Source organism: Clarias gariepinus, chromosome 17, assembly GCF_024256425.1.
Source record: "Clarias gariepinus isolate MV-2021 ecotype Netherlands chromosome 17, CGAR_prim_01v2, whole genome shotgun sequence".
Taxonomy (NCBI): Eukaryota; Metazoa; Chordata; class Actinopteri; order Siluriformes; family Clariidae; genus Clarias; species Clarias gariepinus.
The window spans coordinates 7,222,657-7,240,651 of record NC_071116.1 but is presented as its reverse complement, the minus strand read 5'-3'; the positions used below and the strand labels follow the sequence as shown (position 1 = coordinate 7,240,651).

The following is a 17,995-nucleotide window of genomic DNA, read 5'->3' as shown; positions in this document are numbered from 1 at the left end:
GATGGCTAAAAAACACACTGTTATTAATTATTTTAAAGGTCCCATATGGGTCATAAGCTTAGCAGAAGGTGAATGAGAGTATTTTCTCACATCAGGTCAAAACAGGGTAAAATTCTAATTGGCTTGATTACGCTTGGCCAGTACAAAACTGAAAAAAGGACAAAAAGCAGGGATTTTTTTGTATGTACACACTGGAGACCCATCTGAATGGCTAAAAATGAATATAAAGTGAATTTTGCAAAATAGACCCCTCTTTATATTATTATATATCTTATATTATAACAGCACACCCCAAATAAAGAAATTACCCCATTACCTCATTTTTTTTTTGCAAGGAAAAGAAATCTTTATTACAAAAGATACTTAAATTTTATATTAAAAGTTGCTTCAATTATTTATATTTATAAAATCAGGAAATATATATATATATATATATATATATATATATATATATATATACACTTATTTATAAAAATAAATATAATTATACATAACAAAGTAAATAAATAAATAAATGGTTTAAAACTTTTTTAGCTACCTAAAACATTTTCTAATTACGGAATACAAAAAGCTTGTTGACTTGGACAAAGTGTATTAAAAAGCAAGAAGATTATGTTGAAAAAATTATGTCCTTGTCTTTTCTGAAAGTCCATAAAATCAATCGTACAGCCAGAGGGTGGATAATTTTTGACTCACCCTCATAGAAATGCCAAATAAACTGCTCCTTACTAAAACATTTTTCTTTTGTATACATTATAATGTAAACAACAAGCAGTAAACCCGCCTTTTAATCAATTCCAATTTAAAAATTCCGGCTGTATTAATATACTTACATTCTATACTCATCAATTTGTCCAGTCGTCTATGTAATGTGCTTTATCATAGCAATTACTTTCTGTGAGAAGAAATAATAACTTTTTGTAATGTATTACAATGAACATATTACGGCAAAATTATGAGTATTAATAGTGAACAAAGAGCATGTACTATTTAATAAGCGTTTGAATAGAGCTGGTGAAAAGGTCCCTTACATAAGTAACTACATACTGTACAGTACTGAATGGCCTCAATGCCCTTTTTCAAACGACAAAAAAAGCCTTTAACCTGTGACACACATTAGGTCATGAGACTGACATTGGGCAAGTGACACGGAACATTTACGTTTATCTCCGCTCGGCTTGGCACGTATGCTTTTAAGAATGAGGGCTTAAGAAAGTCATAAAGGCATCCGGGCTCTCTTACTATATACAGGATTGTCTTACAAATTCACTTTTCATGGGTGAACAGAGGTGCGAGGGCCTCCATTGACCCAGTTTGGCAGTAGGTCTGTCTTCCTTGCCGGCGAGTCCCCGGGGGAAGCAGTGGAGAGTGAAATGGAATACATGAGCAGAATGGCACAGAGATTTCCAAAGGTGGCTTCTGGAGGGTGCACCCTCAAACTGTCTCTGTCTGTCTCTTTGTGTAGCACTTTTAAACAAGCGACTTGCTCTTGTACTTTTACTTCTTTTTAAGTCTGTGGTTTAATTTTGTTTTAGAGCTGTGAGAGTAATATCAGGAACAATTATAACAGTTTACGTTTAAGTTTAGCTCATCCGACATATGACATGCTGTTAGCTGTGAAAGTAAACACTAAGATGTAGCGTATTTAAAGATCCCATATTTTACTGAAATCCCCCCTAGATAATACATTTTCTCATAGTTCCCTCTGTTTCAGTCCTTTTCACAATGTGCCATTTCAGTGTCTATGAAAATGAACTACTGCCAAGTTACCCCCTTATCAAGAAGCAACTGATCTGTACAGAGCTCAGGATCTTCTTATATGAGGTCACATTAAGGGGAATAATCTGATTTGGTTGTTCAAGCACCGGCCAATACAAAATGTAAAAAGGACAAAAGCAGAGAATGGAGACTATCTAAATGATTTGAAAAAAAGAAAAAAAGCTAAAAATTGAACTTGGCTCCCATGACCCTTTACAGAATAACTGGTACAGAGAATGAGTGAGTAGAATGAGTCTAGCCGCATTCAAACATTTGAATGGTGCGAACGTTTTAAAGAAGGCCCCATGTCTGTGAATGACGATCCTTGCCAAGGTGGCTCTAAGCCCACTGCAGTAGTTCCTGTAAACACTGTGCGAGTGAAAGGTCTGATCTTTGAAAAACAACAAATAACTTGTCACAATATTGTGGAAGAGATGCATCCGTCTGTGGGAATCGTTCGAGCATTCACCAACATCACTTGAATGTTACCGGAGCTCGTCTGGGAATATTACTATAACAGGTCTATTGTCACATTCCAAGCCATTAATGGAGTTCCTGGGAGGCCAGCGTTTCAGACGTGAAGCAGGCAGTCCGATCTTACGGCTCCGGCGTACCAAGAAATTTTTTTTACCTTCATGGTACCGTATCCAAGCACTAGTTGAACACTAAGATAAGTGCATTAGTGTAACAAGGGATTATATCTCAAGTCAAAATTGTTTCCATTACATTTATAGGGTAATCAGGTTATGGGTTTTATTTGTGGCACAGAGAATAGCTTTAACACTTCAATCCTGATCCTGACCTGAAGGTTATTGTACTGCATGTTCTCAGTAGGGCTTTGCTCTGGAATCCCCAACAAAAAAGCAGTTGGTGAATGACTCTAAATGTAATTAAACTGGCATCCCATTTCAGAGTGTTTTCCCACCTCATACCAGGATAAAACAATAAATTAATTAGTGAATGAAATGGATGAATGAATTACTGGTATTGTGCAGTCAATGGAGATATATTTCGCACAATAATGTGCTTTGACTTTGTCAGAGATAGTGGAAAAAAACTGTATAAATATTACTTTTGGCCAGACTGGTTCTTTAAGACAAATTGCGGGTGTTTCACTGAGTGTTATGTTTGCCCTCTGGGTTAGAACACTAACGTTCTTTCTGCAGTAATTTGACTGCCAGTGTATGTTTGCTAGTCAGCTCAGGTTCATAATTTGCCCACAACAGGCAGACGCTGGCAAGCAGAAAGTGCCAACCCTTCAGTCAGTGAAGAGGCAATAGGATATTCAGCAGCGTAATGATTTCAGGAGCAGGCCCTGGGGAGCCGAGAGGAGCCCGGCTGAAGAGGTAGAGCCGCTAACTTGAGCGCTTGCAGATTTAAAGCATTAGCAAGAAGGCTAATTTCCAGTTGTATTTCATCTGTGTTACTTAGGTTTGATTAGACTACTGATGTATTCACTTTGCTGTTGCTCTAGTTTACTACTTCACACACTTTGGAGGTGTTGCCTTAAATGCTTATATGTACTGACAAGCACTGTGTGTTGCAGTGTTACTCTGATTTATTTTTATTATTTAAAAAAATGAATACATTTTTAATTTGTCATTTAATCAGGCAAACTCCTCCACAACTTTTTTTTTACATACTAGTATAAGTACTCGTCATTGTCAGAAAAATAGTTAGTAGAAATAGTTAAAAGGTTAAAGCTAAAAAAATAACTATTGTAAGGTTGAGTATCTTACGCATTGTTCACTGTACAGTAATATATACTTCTTACAGCCAAATACACTCCCTGTTCAATAATCAGAGAGTGAATCACAAATGAGAGATCAAAAAAGTAGATCAGGTAAGGATGAGGTTTTGTCTTAAAATTCACTTATACAACTTCAGCGCTGTTATTTCAGTGGTAAAAATAAGAACTAATCCCAGTAAAAATATTAAGTTTAGCTTTTCCAATTATTATCTATTGGTGCAGCTGTTTGTTTACATTTAGCAAGTAGCTTATTTTAAAATTGATCATTAAATCTGTTTATAACATCGCTTTTACTCAACATTTTGATTTAATTTATTACGAATGTTAAACTACAATTTAAGACGCGCCCACAGTTTGACGCATGCACAGGACGCTGTCAAAACTAGCGTTTATAATCTGGCACATAACTGCTCATAACTTCACTTCTACTCAGAAGTTAGATTTTAGTCAAAAAAGCAAAGTTTTATTAAATTTTGTCCATCCAGTTTTGCGTTATGCTGTAGCCAAATCTGGCTGGACAGACATACAGTACATACATACATACAGACATACACACAGACAAACATACAGACCAACATATAGACAGAAAAATTTCTGAGACTGATTTCTGGTCCTCCAATGTATGTAATGTAAATATATCATTAAAAACCTATATTCTATATTGGTCCATATTTCTTATAGTCTTTGATGTATTGAAAACTACTAAACCTATTTAATAAAAACTGAAAAGCTGTGTGACCTGCCACAATCTTTTTTTCCTGCTGTTATTCTGCTAAGTAACTGGCCGTATGATCAAAAGAAGAATAGGTGATACTCTCACAAAACAGGAGTATTTTGCAAATACTGGAAGATGGAAACGGTTTGTATTTTTTGCAAAAATTTGTGATATATTTCCAATTAATTTAGGTATTTAACATTACTAATTTTACCTACATCATTTTAAATGTGTGAATCGATTCTGAATTAAAAACTGAACTACCGATTCAATCAATTAAATAAATGGAATTGACCTACAAAAGATTGCAGAATTGATTTACTTACACAGCTCTCGTAAGCCAGTTGTGAGACGTTACCCTTTGTGGAACAAATAAAGAAGCAAAGCTGCTATTTATATTTATATCTCAGAAAAACTGAGTACAGCTCAATAAGTACAGCTTTAGTTGTGAAACTTTTTCTTATCTCTCTTACCTTCGTTGTCACCTTGGTTGTTGTCAACATTGTCAATCTGCCTCACCATATATGAATATAGAACACTTTTCTCACTTCGGAAAAACATGTCAATTCCAGTTCAATCCAGACATGGTAGATTAGGTTTAGATTAGGTTGTAAAACCTAGTAAGATGCTTTAATGTCAGTCTCTAAACACACAGTCCTTTCATCTCACCTTTTTAAAAGTAGTTAGCTATAACATTGCACAATACTTTGGATTACATTGCAAGGATCGTTCAAGTCAAACTGAGACTTGTGATTAAATTTCTCTTAAGTGAAGGCATAAAACTGATCACAGTACAGGAACTCGGCTAGGAGTAACTGCCACATCCCCCATACAGTCCTGACTTCTGACTCATGAGCATTTCCACATGTTTGGGCCATTGAAGGAGTTCCTGGGAGGCCATCGTGAGGTTTCCGATCATAGCTCCGGTGTACTAAGAAAACTTTCTACCTCGATAGTGTCCATGCACTAGTGAAATGTTGGGATAACTGCAGTAGTGTAGCAGGAGATTATATAAGAGGATAAAGGGTTATGGTCCGCTATTGTGCACAATCAAAAGTCCCACTTTGACTTGAACACCCCTCGCACTTTATAACTGTGACAGATTCTCCATCATAGTGACATTCTTGCTCATGTTGTGGTATTGTACCCATTCTTATATTGTTTTTTGCTTAATATTGTCAACCATGTTTGTGAATTTTCTTCTTCTGTTTCGACCCTTGCCTGCTTGCTTTGTTTTATTTATAAGGATTATCCATGTTTAATATCACCCGCCTGTGCTCTGACCTCCGAAATAGACTCTGGCCATGATTATCCTAAATAAATCCGTGCTTGCATCTTAACGTCTTCTGAGAATCTCAGAAAACATCCTAACATAATATGTAGACAAACACAAAAGTAAACACAACCCACAGGCTCACTCTGGATCGACAGCTAAGGAAATATTTTCCCAGCTGCAGTATATACTGCGAGGCAGAACAGGTCTGGATGATGAATTCTCTTCCCACTATCACCTATCAGGGGTGACAGGTGTGCAAGATGAATGTGTCCGGCTTTAGGTGCACACGTCTTTTGAGAAACCTGGCCTTGGGAGCCAAACAGGGACGCACGAGTCACTGACAGGTGCGGCGTAATTTCCGGCCAATTTTCCTGCTTAAATACTGCGCTAGGTGTTAATAAATCTCGATTCATGTACTGCAAGTTCATCGTTTTTTTTGGGGGGGGTGGAGTAGAACTGGGAGGGTTCGATCATGGACGAGTTCCCATCAAAAGTAGTGTGTTAACCTTGACTCCATTACACTCCCATTCTCAGGGTTGAATTTCCCCAACATATATTTTCATAAACGACAATAAAGAAGATGTACGAGGGCGATTTATACTCCGTGTTCTCTCTCTGTTCCTTTATCCGCGCTTGTTGTGACGTCGCTCTATCATGAATCATAACGGTCAGTGTGTTTGTGGAGAGCCCTTTGCGACGAATCGATCCGATTCACCGAATATACGCTCATCTCTGTGCAAACGAGCGGAGATAAATTCTGATCAGGCGAGCCAGGACTGCATAAGCATTTTCTACTTACACATCTCATTTCTGTACAAGTTGCTCTCTAAGGAACGGCCACTATCAGGACTGAGTAGAGAAAATGAGTGAGCGCAAAATCTGACATAATTTAGAGGTGAAGGTATTTCTTCAGCTTTTAGCCTGAGCTGAGATTTCTCTCGAGGCTTTCTCTTTCCCCTCCCTTTAGCGATGTAATGGGATTTGCCTGCTTGCTTTTAACAGGACACGCTAGCATACTTCACAATTACCAGTGTTGCCCTCCGGCGCTCTCACCCAGCGACCAACTTTTATCATAAAACATGTTCATAGAAGATACAGAGTCTGGCCATAAGCTGCCATACAGCCATAATTAAATGGAGTGCTTGGCTGCCTCTAGACTAGCTCTCAGTGGAGATTAACGGTCTGAAAGCAGCGATAACGAGAAATTTCTCTTTAGATCAGATAACCTTCTTTAAGTATACTTCCATTCCTGCTCATGGTTAAAGGTGGACAGGAAACGTTTGCTAATATTAAGTCAGGTTCTCCCCGGGTCTCCGATGCCCCACGTTCGGGTGTAATCGTTACAGTATATATATGGCATGTGTTAGATTAGAAATCTTGAAAACATGGGTTTAAAGCATTTTATAAAACATCTAGGATGAGTTAACATCTTTGAAATTTCTTGACTATTTAAAAAAAACAAAAGCTTGTCACACTGCTCTGTTTATCTAATTAAATACTGGTTGCCTTCAGATGATCATAGCAGCATGTTTAATTTGCAGATTAATTTGCGATTGGTAATTGAAGTATGTCTAGATGGAAACACAGCCATCAGCTATCAGATGTCATTTGAATAAACAAGTGCCTTGCTAATTTGCATCAAGTTAAACACAGCTTCATTACATCACGGGGCCCTGCTACCATCGACTTTTAGTTGTGAAGCAGTAATGAAAGTTAGACGCTTATAATAAACATACATGGATTGCTTTCTGTAAACAAGAGCTGCATCCGCAGGGCCACCAGAAACACCAAGAACAACCTGTCCTGCCCTGTGTTGGTGCTACCACCACCAGATTTCTTTTATTAGTAAGAATAATATAAATTTACGAATAAACATTTCTCTTGTCTTATCTAGTTAATGTTTATTATGCTCATGTTATTACTGTATTAGGCTCATGGTCAATAGTCATTGCGGTTCAAGTCCCATCTTCGGGGGTTTGAATATTGTCCCTGTGCATGGGGGATTTCCTCTGGGTACTCTGGTTTCCTCCCACAGTCCATAGCGTGAGTGAGTGTGTTTGTCCTTGTGTTCCCGGAGATGGATTGGCACCCCCTCTAAGGTACCCCATCTAGTGCCCTGAGTCCCCTGGGATATGCTTGAGGCCACCTGCCACCCTCTACAGGATAAGATGTATATAGAATGAGTGAGTAAATGAGTAGTGGTGCTATACAAGATATGTAAGATCAACTGACTTGACTTAATGATTTGAGACATGAAAAACATTTATGACATTTATTTCTAACATGTAGAAATAGTTAAGTGTGTGTATGTGTGTGTGCCCTGCGATGGATTGGCACACGTCCAGGGTGAACCCAGCATCATGCCCTATGTCTTCTGGGAGAGGCTCCAGGTCCCTCACGAGCCTGTACAGATGATGAGTGAGTAAGTGAATCAGTGTATGTTGTAGAGTCAGTCGAATAAAGTTTCTTAACTTGGGTGAAGTAAACAATTTATATTAATTCAGGACGGCATGCATGGTGAGCATCAACAAAACCAGCTTGGAGAAAATATGGGACAGAATTTTAAGGTGACTGCTATTTTAGAATAAAGCTGGTTTCAAAATACCACTGAACCAGCAGATTTCGAATGTCACCGTGTCTGTTCTGTTGTTCTGTGCTCTTCACGGTCACCATTCGCGGCAATTTTTTTTTTTCAAATAAGAAGAAATAGACTTTACGTAATATAAAAGAGTTTTAAGGATATAACAAAGAAAAGTCAAGACTTGTCCTGGAAGGCCGTGGTATCTCCTTTTTTACTTCCTCCTCTAAACCAGCTCATACTAGAGGAATTAATTAGCTGTTAAAGTGAATCAAGTGTGTTAAATGAGACAGAATGCTAAACTCTGCAGTGCCTTGGCCCTCCAGGACTAGTCGCTGACACTTTTATTAAGCAAACAGAATTAAAACACTGAGGATAAATGACAAAGATGGAATATCATACCTACGGTATAATATGACATTTGCATTAAAGGTTTTGGAAAAAAATTCTTGTCTGCCATTCATTTCTAGTCTTTCTCAGTATTTATTGGTATTTCTCAAATCTATTACGCAAACATAAAAAATGGCTGCGAGTAAGATTCCTACATCGCCTCATAATAGGCTTGTGTAACGAGAACAACTTTCAGATGACAGAAAGCCATCTTGCTACTTTGGACTGGTGGAAATAAAACTATTGACAAGACTAATCTGAAATGATTACAGGCCGAGAGAATGTCAACGACGCTATAACTGTATGCCACTACACAATGCTGTTATAGTCTTCTGCACGTTTGCAGAACAAGTGTACTGCGGTCCAACATACTGTATTTTAACCAAACGTCTACCATTACTGTATGCAATTTGAATAAGGCTGATATGTTTGAGGGCTGTTCAAGTCAAACCAGGACTTTTGATTGTGCAGAATAACAGGACATAGTTATAAAAGTAAAAACTATTTTTATACTTGGATATGATCAAGGAAGAAAGTTTCCTCAGGACACCAGAGCCATAATCAGACTGCCTGCTTCATGTCTGAAACGCTGGCCTCCCAGGAACTCCTTTAACTGCCCACATATATGGAAATGGCCTGGAGCAATGTCAGGAAAGTACGAGGAAGCAGAGACAAGCTTAGGATCAATAAGTCAATCTGCATACAGTATGCAGTTATTAAACCTCTTAAGAACAACGCAGACAAATCTAACAACCTCCTGGTCTGTATGGTCCATGTATAAAACCCCTGGCCTCCCAGGAACTCCTTTAGTTGGCAACAACTTTCAGCCTAGTTCTTATAATGTGTAAGTGATATTCGTGCATTATTCTGTGTACAGTTACCATAGACAGATGGCGGCAAGTATCTTAAGTTCCGCTCGCTGAATTTTCACAGAAACAACTGCGTTAGGCTGCGAGCTACCCCAGAATCCATGCAAATAACATTATTTTAAACTGACTAACATTATGCAAGGTTTAACGTACTTAGCTTTTTGTGTGTGTAAAAGTACACATGTGTTTTTAGAATTTAAGGGCCTCTCCACAAGTAATTTTTTCTAAAAATGCTCGTTTAGAAGTAAATCTGTTTATACTCAGGTTGATACTTGAGCACAGCCCTGTTCACAACGTATCATTAGACTTATCGAAGCTCATAAAATAGGCCTAAGAGCTCCTCTTCTCTGCAAGCACAATCAGGCATGGGGGTCTGGTTGTAATGCAGCACAGGATTTTATTTATACGAAAGGTTTCGGTATTCTTTTCCCTTTATTTATAACCAGTTTCTGTAACTACTAGGAGTGCAACGGATCACAAAAATCAAAGTTCGGATTGTTTCTGGGTTTTGGTCACAGATCAATTCATTTCACAGATCAGTAAGTGTATGTTTGCTTTCTATTTATTACTTGTAGAACTTAACATAAGTCAAGAAACCTTAAAACAGCTTTCGAGACGTCCAATGTTTAAATTAAATTTTGCAATAAAATATCCAATGCTCAGTGATAAAATAATGGGCAATATAAGGCATGGTGATATACTGTAAGGCATTTTTTTTCCTTTTTTGGATGATGCATACAGTATTGTTCAAAAAAAGAAAGTACTGCCATTTTTCATTTGAATAATAGTGAATGAGAAAAAAATTATAATAATAATGAGAAATGGAGACAATTCTTTGAAAAATTCTTTTAAATTGTTGAGGATGTTAAGTTTCGTGTGTGTCCATCAAAAATTGGGATCAGGATTGCCGTTTTTTCAAAGTCTTTATAAAGGCATTTTCGTGTGCGTGTGTGGGTGGGTGAAAACCGGGTAGAGTGTAAAGTCAGGTAATTCCTTTGGGGTTTTCGGTTTTGTATCAGGTCCCAAACAAACCTTCATAACTACCAAACTGTTTGAACAATTTTCCTTCATATTTCTATAGCAGTCAGGACCTGGCTACAGATTGTGATACAAGATTGATGGGGCTATGGAGAACCGTTAATAGAGGGATGAAGGTAGTTGCATTGCATGCATTTCCCATGGCGCATTTTTGAGCATGTCTGTGTCCGGTTTTAAAGGGGTTATTTATTTTTTATTAAAATGCTAATTACCAAGTAGTAGAAATTTTAAAGCCTAAAGAGCAAGCTAGGGCCAAGGAAGCAAATGGGTACGGATCACGTCACAACTAACCTTTTAATAATTCAAACAACGTGCATTTTTTTTTTATCTAGAGGGCGCACCTACTTATAATATTTAGGATACTTTTTATTGTATTAGTAACCAATTTTAGTGCAAACAAAGCACTAATTTTATTCTAATGCAAACAAAGCAGGCGCCTACTATATATAAAGGTGGGTTACAGTCTGAGTTCTAGTCCTAATAATATTTAGCGTATTTAGCGTGATTTTTACAGGTGGATTTTCAGCACCACCTGCCCACCAGGCCAGTCGAGCCAGTGGCCAGCACAGTTCGGTTACTCTTCTGCTTGACAACAGCTGATATAACAAATCTATTAATTTCTAGGTTTATTCAAGTATTGGTTTATTACAAACTGGAGTTGACCATGCAGGATTTTGTCAGAGTGATCTGGCAACCCAGATAAGCACAAAGCAAATGTGCAAGATTGTGTTTGAGCTAGCAAAAAGTACCATTTGTGCATGCGAGAACGTGATTAAAAACAAAATTTGTTTTTATTTGCTCAGTAATGGGCCCAAATTATCAAACTGTACAGCAGTAAAATTGTGTTTCACACTATGATGGTTAAACTTTGCAATTAACCAAACCATGAGCAGGAATCTGTACAGATCATGGATCAAATGGGCTCCATTACACCACAGTCAGCTGCTGACTTACTATACTTAAACCCCAATGCTCATACATATTTATTACATTCTCTGATACACGTTTTGAAAACATGATTCATTCATTAACTCTTAAAACCACAATCTAAATCGAATGCTTGCCAGCATGCTAACCTGCACTGTCCAGTCTGAAATGAACTGAATAGGACCGTTGAAAATGAACTTCCCCTGGAGAACACAGAGAGTTTTGTGTTTGTGGAAGAAATGAAGGTATTTCGTTGCAGTTTTACACCAGCAGGATTACATTTCTCTCCAGGCTCTTTTACTCACACTGCTGTTTGACTTCACTCATGCTGACTCGGCAAAATCCCAAATGCCATGCTAAGCAGTTAAACCAGAGCAGCACTAGTTGTTATTGTTTGGGTTGCTTGTGCTGGATGCTGATTGGCTGGCTAAGACAGTTAGACAGTGATCGAATTCTTGCTTTTGATTGGCTCCATCAGTGCTCTGTCTAAAATCTTGTTATGGAACTCATTTGAAGGTTTGATTGAGGGAAGGAGTCTCCAGTATCAGGGTTTAAATACAGCCAGATGTAAATCCGTAATCTCGGGTAGATTTTCCAATTCTGTTTGTGTCTCATTAATAATTGATACTGAAAGAGAGAGAGAGAATGAGGGGAACATGCATTTACAGCTGCTATAATTGTCACAATAACAGGAACAAACTGGTTTCGTGGCCGTTCCATGACATTGAAGAATAAGAAGAAAAAACACTCATAGACACGTTTTTCTTGACAAAATAACAAACTCCATGACGGTAACAGGCATACTGCTTTACATCAGCACAACTTTTTTCTTTCCTCCTGTAACAGCTTATCCTCAAGTGTTTTCCTGCTCAATCCTATACCTATACCATATAGAAAAAGATATATCTCTATCATACTCTCAGCCCTTTGGGAACTAAAAAAAATTGACTCAGGAGTGGAAAAAAGTGGGTCATCTGGCAGAAACAGTAAACAGCAAGCATCAGCCGTGTACTTTAACTCAGCGAGGATGAGCTCGGCTTACTCGAGAGAATCCGCAAAAATATACCACGGCTTTGATTCCTGAGCTCCCCGGAAATCTCACGGGCCACAACACCAGAACATCTTAGCGTCTTTAACCCACTGAGGTCACTTTCATGTCAGGCACTTCAGTGGATAGTGGAACGAGCATGACTGGTCAGGTTATTTTTATTATTTTTTTTAAAGCCTCAAGCTTACAGTAAATTATTACATAAGGCATCTTTTCTTATGAGACCTTGAGTAATATATGAATAAGATCAGGAGCACATGAACTGGGCATGAATTAGCACCAGATTTCTAGGAAGATTCTACTAGGATTTTTTCTTTTTCCTCTTTTTTTCTAACAAAATATTGGAAGCTACAGTATATCTGTCACACCGAACTAGATTCAGATATAGGAGCCAAGAGTGTTTGGGAGACAGTTGGGTGGGTGCAAAGTTCAGAGCCATCTGTTTCTATTACTGCGAGCGAAAGTGTATTAGCTCTTTCCTAAACACACACACAGACACACAAACACTGTATACACATTTGGTTCGTTCATCTCGTTTGGTTTGCTCAAAAAAATCAAAGAGTTATGAGTTATGACCTCGTGTATAAACTGCCATGGCTTTTTATGGGAACAGATGGAAGGCTGAAATCTAATATGTATCAAAAGCTTGTTTAATGCAGTACTGGCTTCATATCTTGTTTACAAACATAATAAACCCGAGAAACATAAAGTAACTGTTGGGCACTTTACATACTGTATATAGATCCATGATCCATAAATCTGGGAACCTCTAGGGACCGTGGACTGTATTTATTCCCATTTTTACAATTATGGTAGGACCTTTGGTCAACATTCTTACACTATGGGCAATTGGAGAATGGCACTTAGCCTAATCTGCACGTCTTTAAATTGTGGGAGGAAACCAGAATACCCAGAGGAAACCCATCAAGCACAGGAAAAACATGCAAACTCCATGCACACAGACCTCGAGGCAAGAATCGAACATGGACCCTGGAGGTGCAAGGCGAAAGTGCTAACCACTAAGCCACAGGGCCGCCTAATGCAGATAAAAAAATTAATAAATAGACAAACAAAATTGATCTCTTTATATCTTAACAGTCCCTGTCAACAATATAAAAGTAGACCTGCTTATATTTGCCTTTTTCACTTTCCGAATCAATACCAGTGGTCAACGATCTGCCGTTAAAAACTAATCTCATCAAATATAAAACGCATGAGCCTTTATTAATAAGGCGCAGGCTGACCTGGAAAAGGCTCGCTGCTAAACATATAGAGTAAATATAAAGTGCTTTGTGCCAGACTGACGATGAGGAGCTATTTGGATTGCAGCCAGAGTCAAAAAACCTGACTGTAGACAGCATATTAAATGATCCAAGGTCATGTCACAGAAAGAGACTTACGGTGTGGGCTGACCCAAAGCCAAATGCCACAGATGAGAGGGCAAGTCATTAGCATGAGAAGAAAAAAAAAGTACCCGAATGAATCTATAATAAAGGTTCCTCCACTAGGGGAAAGTAGAGAGCAATAAAAAACATGGAGTACTTTCTACTCAATACTTTACATGAGAAGAAAAATTGAAAAGAAAGACGACAAGCAGAGACGAGCTTAGGATCAATAAGTCAATCTGCATACGCTGTTCTTTAACCTCTTGAGAACAACGCAGACAAATCTTACAACCTCATATATTGATTTATGTGCATGTATGGAAAAAAAAACAAATACGAGAGATGTTCAAGTCAAACCGAGACTTTTGATTGTGCAGAATAACACAGCATGGTTATGAGAGTTCCTAACTTTATTTCTCTATATAATCCCCTGCTACACTAATGCACTAAAAAGAAAAAGTTTTCTCAGTATGCTGTACTGCCCGCTTTATGTATGAGACCCTGGCCTCCCAGGAACTCCTTTAGTTGGCAAAAGTGGAAATGGCTTGTGAAGACAGGACTGTACGTGGGATATGGCAATAACTCCAAGCCGAGTTTCTGTAATGTACAAGTGGTGTTTGTGAATAGTTGTGTGTATAGTTCCGATAGACGATGCAGATGAGACTGCAGTGGGTTCCGAGCCACCTCAGTTGGGATTGTCCTTCATAGACGTACAGTCTTCTTTAAAACATTTGTACGACTGAAAATGCTAAGTACTGTGCTAATTCTGCTGTAAACATCAATCGGTCAATCAACCTTCATAACGAGAAATTTCATCACAAGTCCCGATTTGACTTGAACATACATCAAGTGGGAATTTAACAGCAATATAGCACTATGACATCAAACAGACAACGTCTTGCAATAAAGTACATACAGTATTTTCTACTAATATAAATTTGGCGTGTTTATGCATACAACATGCAGAAAAAATTGTTGTTACATTTGTGACATTTCTTTATGAGATGCATGGTAAATATGATGTCTCGGACATCGCAGTTTATATATTTAATGTACTATGTTTACTGATTGTATAAATTTCTTCAGAAGTTAAGCAGAAATATTTAAAAAAAAGGCATGGGTAAGAGTGTGCACAGTTTTTTTTTTTTCTTTTCAGTAGTCTTGTGTCGAACTGTGCATAAGCAACAAACACGAAAACAGGTGCCTCGCTAACCAGAGGGGAAAGAAACTAAACTAGTAAGTCGCCTTTCCCTAAAGAATTGCAATAAGCAGTTATAAAACTTGCAATAAGCAGTTACATTGATCAGCTCCACTACAGGATTTTTCCATGCACTTGTCGAGCCACTGAAATCTAAATCGAGCTGTTAAACATGCATGAATTAAATCTGAATTGACGGCCGAGGTTTTGCGTTCCTAATTTAATCTCTTGCTCGGAATTTACTCTGCATTTTGACACAAACCTGGACAAAAGCTCAAAAAACAACAAACAAAATAGATTTTTTTCCCCCACAAATCAGCACTGGTTTGAATAAAGTTTCGTTGAACCAACCACGGCCAGGACCACACCACAAAACCACGCTCCATGTCTTTATCATTTGTGATGAACTTTTATTGAAAGGGAAAGCTTTGCTGCCTCAGCGTTATGGCGTGATGCCTGGTTAAATGACATGAAATAGTTTTTCCATGCGATACAGTAGGTGTAGCCTGAACATATATTTATATGAGTTAAATGTGGTGTTGGTTTTTCTCAGGGCTGATGTAACAAGGCAATGGATCGATACCAAATGGTGTGTGTGGTCTGTGTGTGTGCGCGCATATGTGTTTGTTCATCTATGTCTGTTTGAAAGAGATAGGGGTTGGTTTAATGTATTTTGTTGGGACCGAATGTCCTTACAAGAGTTTCCAATATAAGTGTACGTGTGTGTGTGTTGAGGCTGGGGGCTGGTAGTATGTTTTAATATCTTTGATCAGGACTGAATTTCCTCAGAAATGTGTGTGAGTGTGTGTTTGGGGGAAAGGAGTGGGGGTGTTTTACTATCTTTAATTATTGTCTCAAGGATAGTGAAATCGGTTTTGGCATCATGTGGGCTACTTACTACTTAAAATTTGACTGAATAAATTAAGGATTTAATTAATTAAAACAAGAAATAAATAGGTAGGTTTCGGTGCAGGTGTTGATTTGTTGCATTATGTCAATTGCAGGTATAGTAAGGCTACAGCGTGTGCGTGCGTGTGTGCGCGCGCAAGCGAGCTCGTGCGTGCATGAGCACACTGCCTACTGTCTAAATCCTCCCCGTGCTCATTCTGACATAACACTATTTACAGTGTGTGAAGGCTTTCTGTATTTCCCATGCACGATTATTTGCAAGTACTTCTGTGCAAAGATTTCCCCGTGCAGAAAAAATTATACATATATATTATTACTGTTATATGTTGTTGTTGTTGTTGTTGTTTTCCTACACCACTCTTGTGACATCTTGTCTCAGTCTGAGTGCACACACCAACCGGACTGTCACACACGAGAGCTTACACAAAATACTTGGTGTGTCAACATGCAGAAGCGTGCAAATCCGACACATGCATTGCAACAAACGCATAACACGCGCAGATCAGCACCAAGAACACCATCAGCACCAAGAACGACGTGTAAAAGGGTTGAATATGCCACTTATACAGGTAGTGTCCATTACAATATATATAACTTGCTTTTTATCATCATCATTACCATCCTTATTATTATTATTATACTTCTGGGCTGTAAATTAGATTTGGAAAACCATGCATCAGAAATATCACGCACTCGTGCAATGCATAACTTTATTCTAACGCGTGTAATTTATTATTATAAATGAATGTTTTCTTACATAAAGCAAAAAAAGTTAATTTAAAATATATACAGTATCTTTATTTTTTTTAAGCAGGTGCATCGCTTCTCACCTTTGCAGGATGACAGCCGGGCACAGCCGAGCATCAGGGCGAGTTTGATGAGCGCTGCGCGTTTCGCCCTGAGCGGTAAATCCATGCTGAAGCGGAGTCTCCCTATCTCTCTCTCTCACACACACACTCTGTCTCTCTCTTCGGCGCTCCTGCACTAGAGGAATGAGCCGCGCGCGACTCTGTTCACGCAGCTACTGGCAAGCTCGGGCGCGTGCGTGCGGCATGGACCATTTGGCCCCGCCTCCGAGCCGTGCGTCGTGCACGCGCCGCAGCTGAGGTGTAGAGGTGGAGAGGTGTCGACGCTAAATTCACAAGTTGTATTGTAGAAATGTGACAAACGTCATAAACACGATCATATTCATAATAATATTTAACAGAACACAACGATAAATGTGTTTCCTATCCATACTGAATAATTCTTTTTTCTTTTTCCTATTTATTCTATCTCTCTCTCTCTCTCTAGTTGGTGTCTCTCTAACTGAATGGACATTCTGAACTGAACAAATCAAAATATGTTAATTCTTACTGCAGACAGTTTTAAATCAGTTTGTCTGATATGTTCCGAAACCATGATGATAATAAAAAGCAATCATGTAAAGCATCACTATGAGGTTAAACCTGGGTTATCAAAGATTAATGTGATTTTCAGAACTAACTGAACTAGCTGAAGTTATTTAGGATCAGCAAATTATTAGTTAACTGTTCCTTAATCAGCAAATGTCCCTGTGATTAACGAACCCAACAGGAATCAACTAGTATCACAGTGATTAGGTTACGTTACTATGATATATGTTAATGCTACTAAGATTGAGTACCCTTAGGGCAGAAATATGCTTGCTTTTAAACCATTCATTGGCATTGGCATCTGGAAATGTTATAAGTATATTTGATTATATACTAGCCTATACAGTATAGTACTCATGTTAAAGGAGGATTCCAGTAGGGGGCACACAACAGAATGCAATCAGACAATTTTGCATTAATAGAACAAACCCAAGCTTAGTTTTCATGTTAACATTTAAGATAGAACTTATTTCCTGCCAACGATCAGGAAATCGGGTAATGTAACGGAAATCTGCTTACCTTAAGTCACTGCAACCAGCAAAAGATAGTTTGATCAAATACTGTGATCACACTGCTAGAGCTATTAGCACAAATCAAACAGATTCAAATGATGACTAGTCCACCAGGAAAAGGATGCATGAGCAAAATTAGAGCAATGCAGCTTCCCAGTCTACTGAAGTTAACAATACCTATCACATCTCTCACATCTGTCTTCTTAAATTTGCTCAAGCTTTGTCAGTTTGTATACTGTAGCACTCAT

At 38.3% G+C, this 17,995-nt stretch overlaps 1 protein-coding gene across 2 annotated transcripts in view; it reads right to left on the bottom strand.

Moving 5' to 3' along the window:
- Positions 1-16,798, bottom strand: part of cntnap3 (contactin associated protein family member 3) — a 163,375-nt gene extending 146,577 nt beyond the window's left edge. For both annotated transcript variants that reach the window (XM_053516446.1, XM_053516447.1), the window contains exon 1: positions 16,672-16,798. In XM_053516446.1, coding sequence (XP_053372421.1) covers positions 16,672-16,756 — 85 coding nt within the window. In that variant the 5' untranslated portion in view covers positions 16,757-16,798. The remainder of the gene's footprint in view (positions 1-16,671) is intronic.
- Between the last annotated feature and the right edge of the window lie 1,197 nt (positions 16,799-17,995).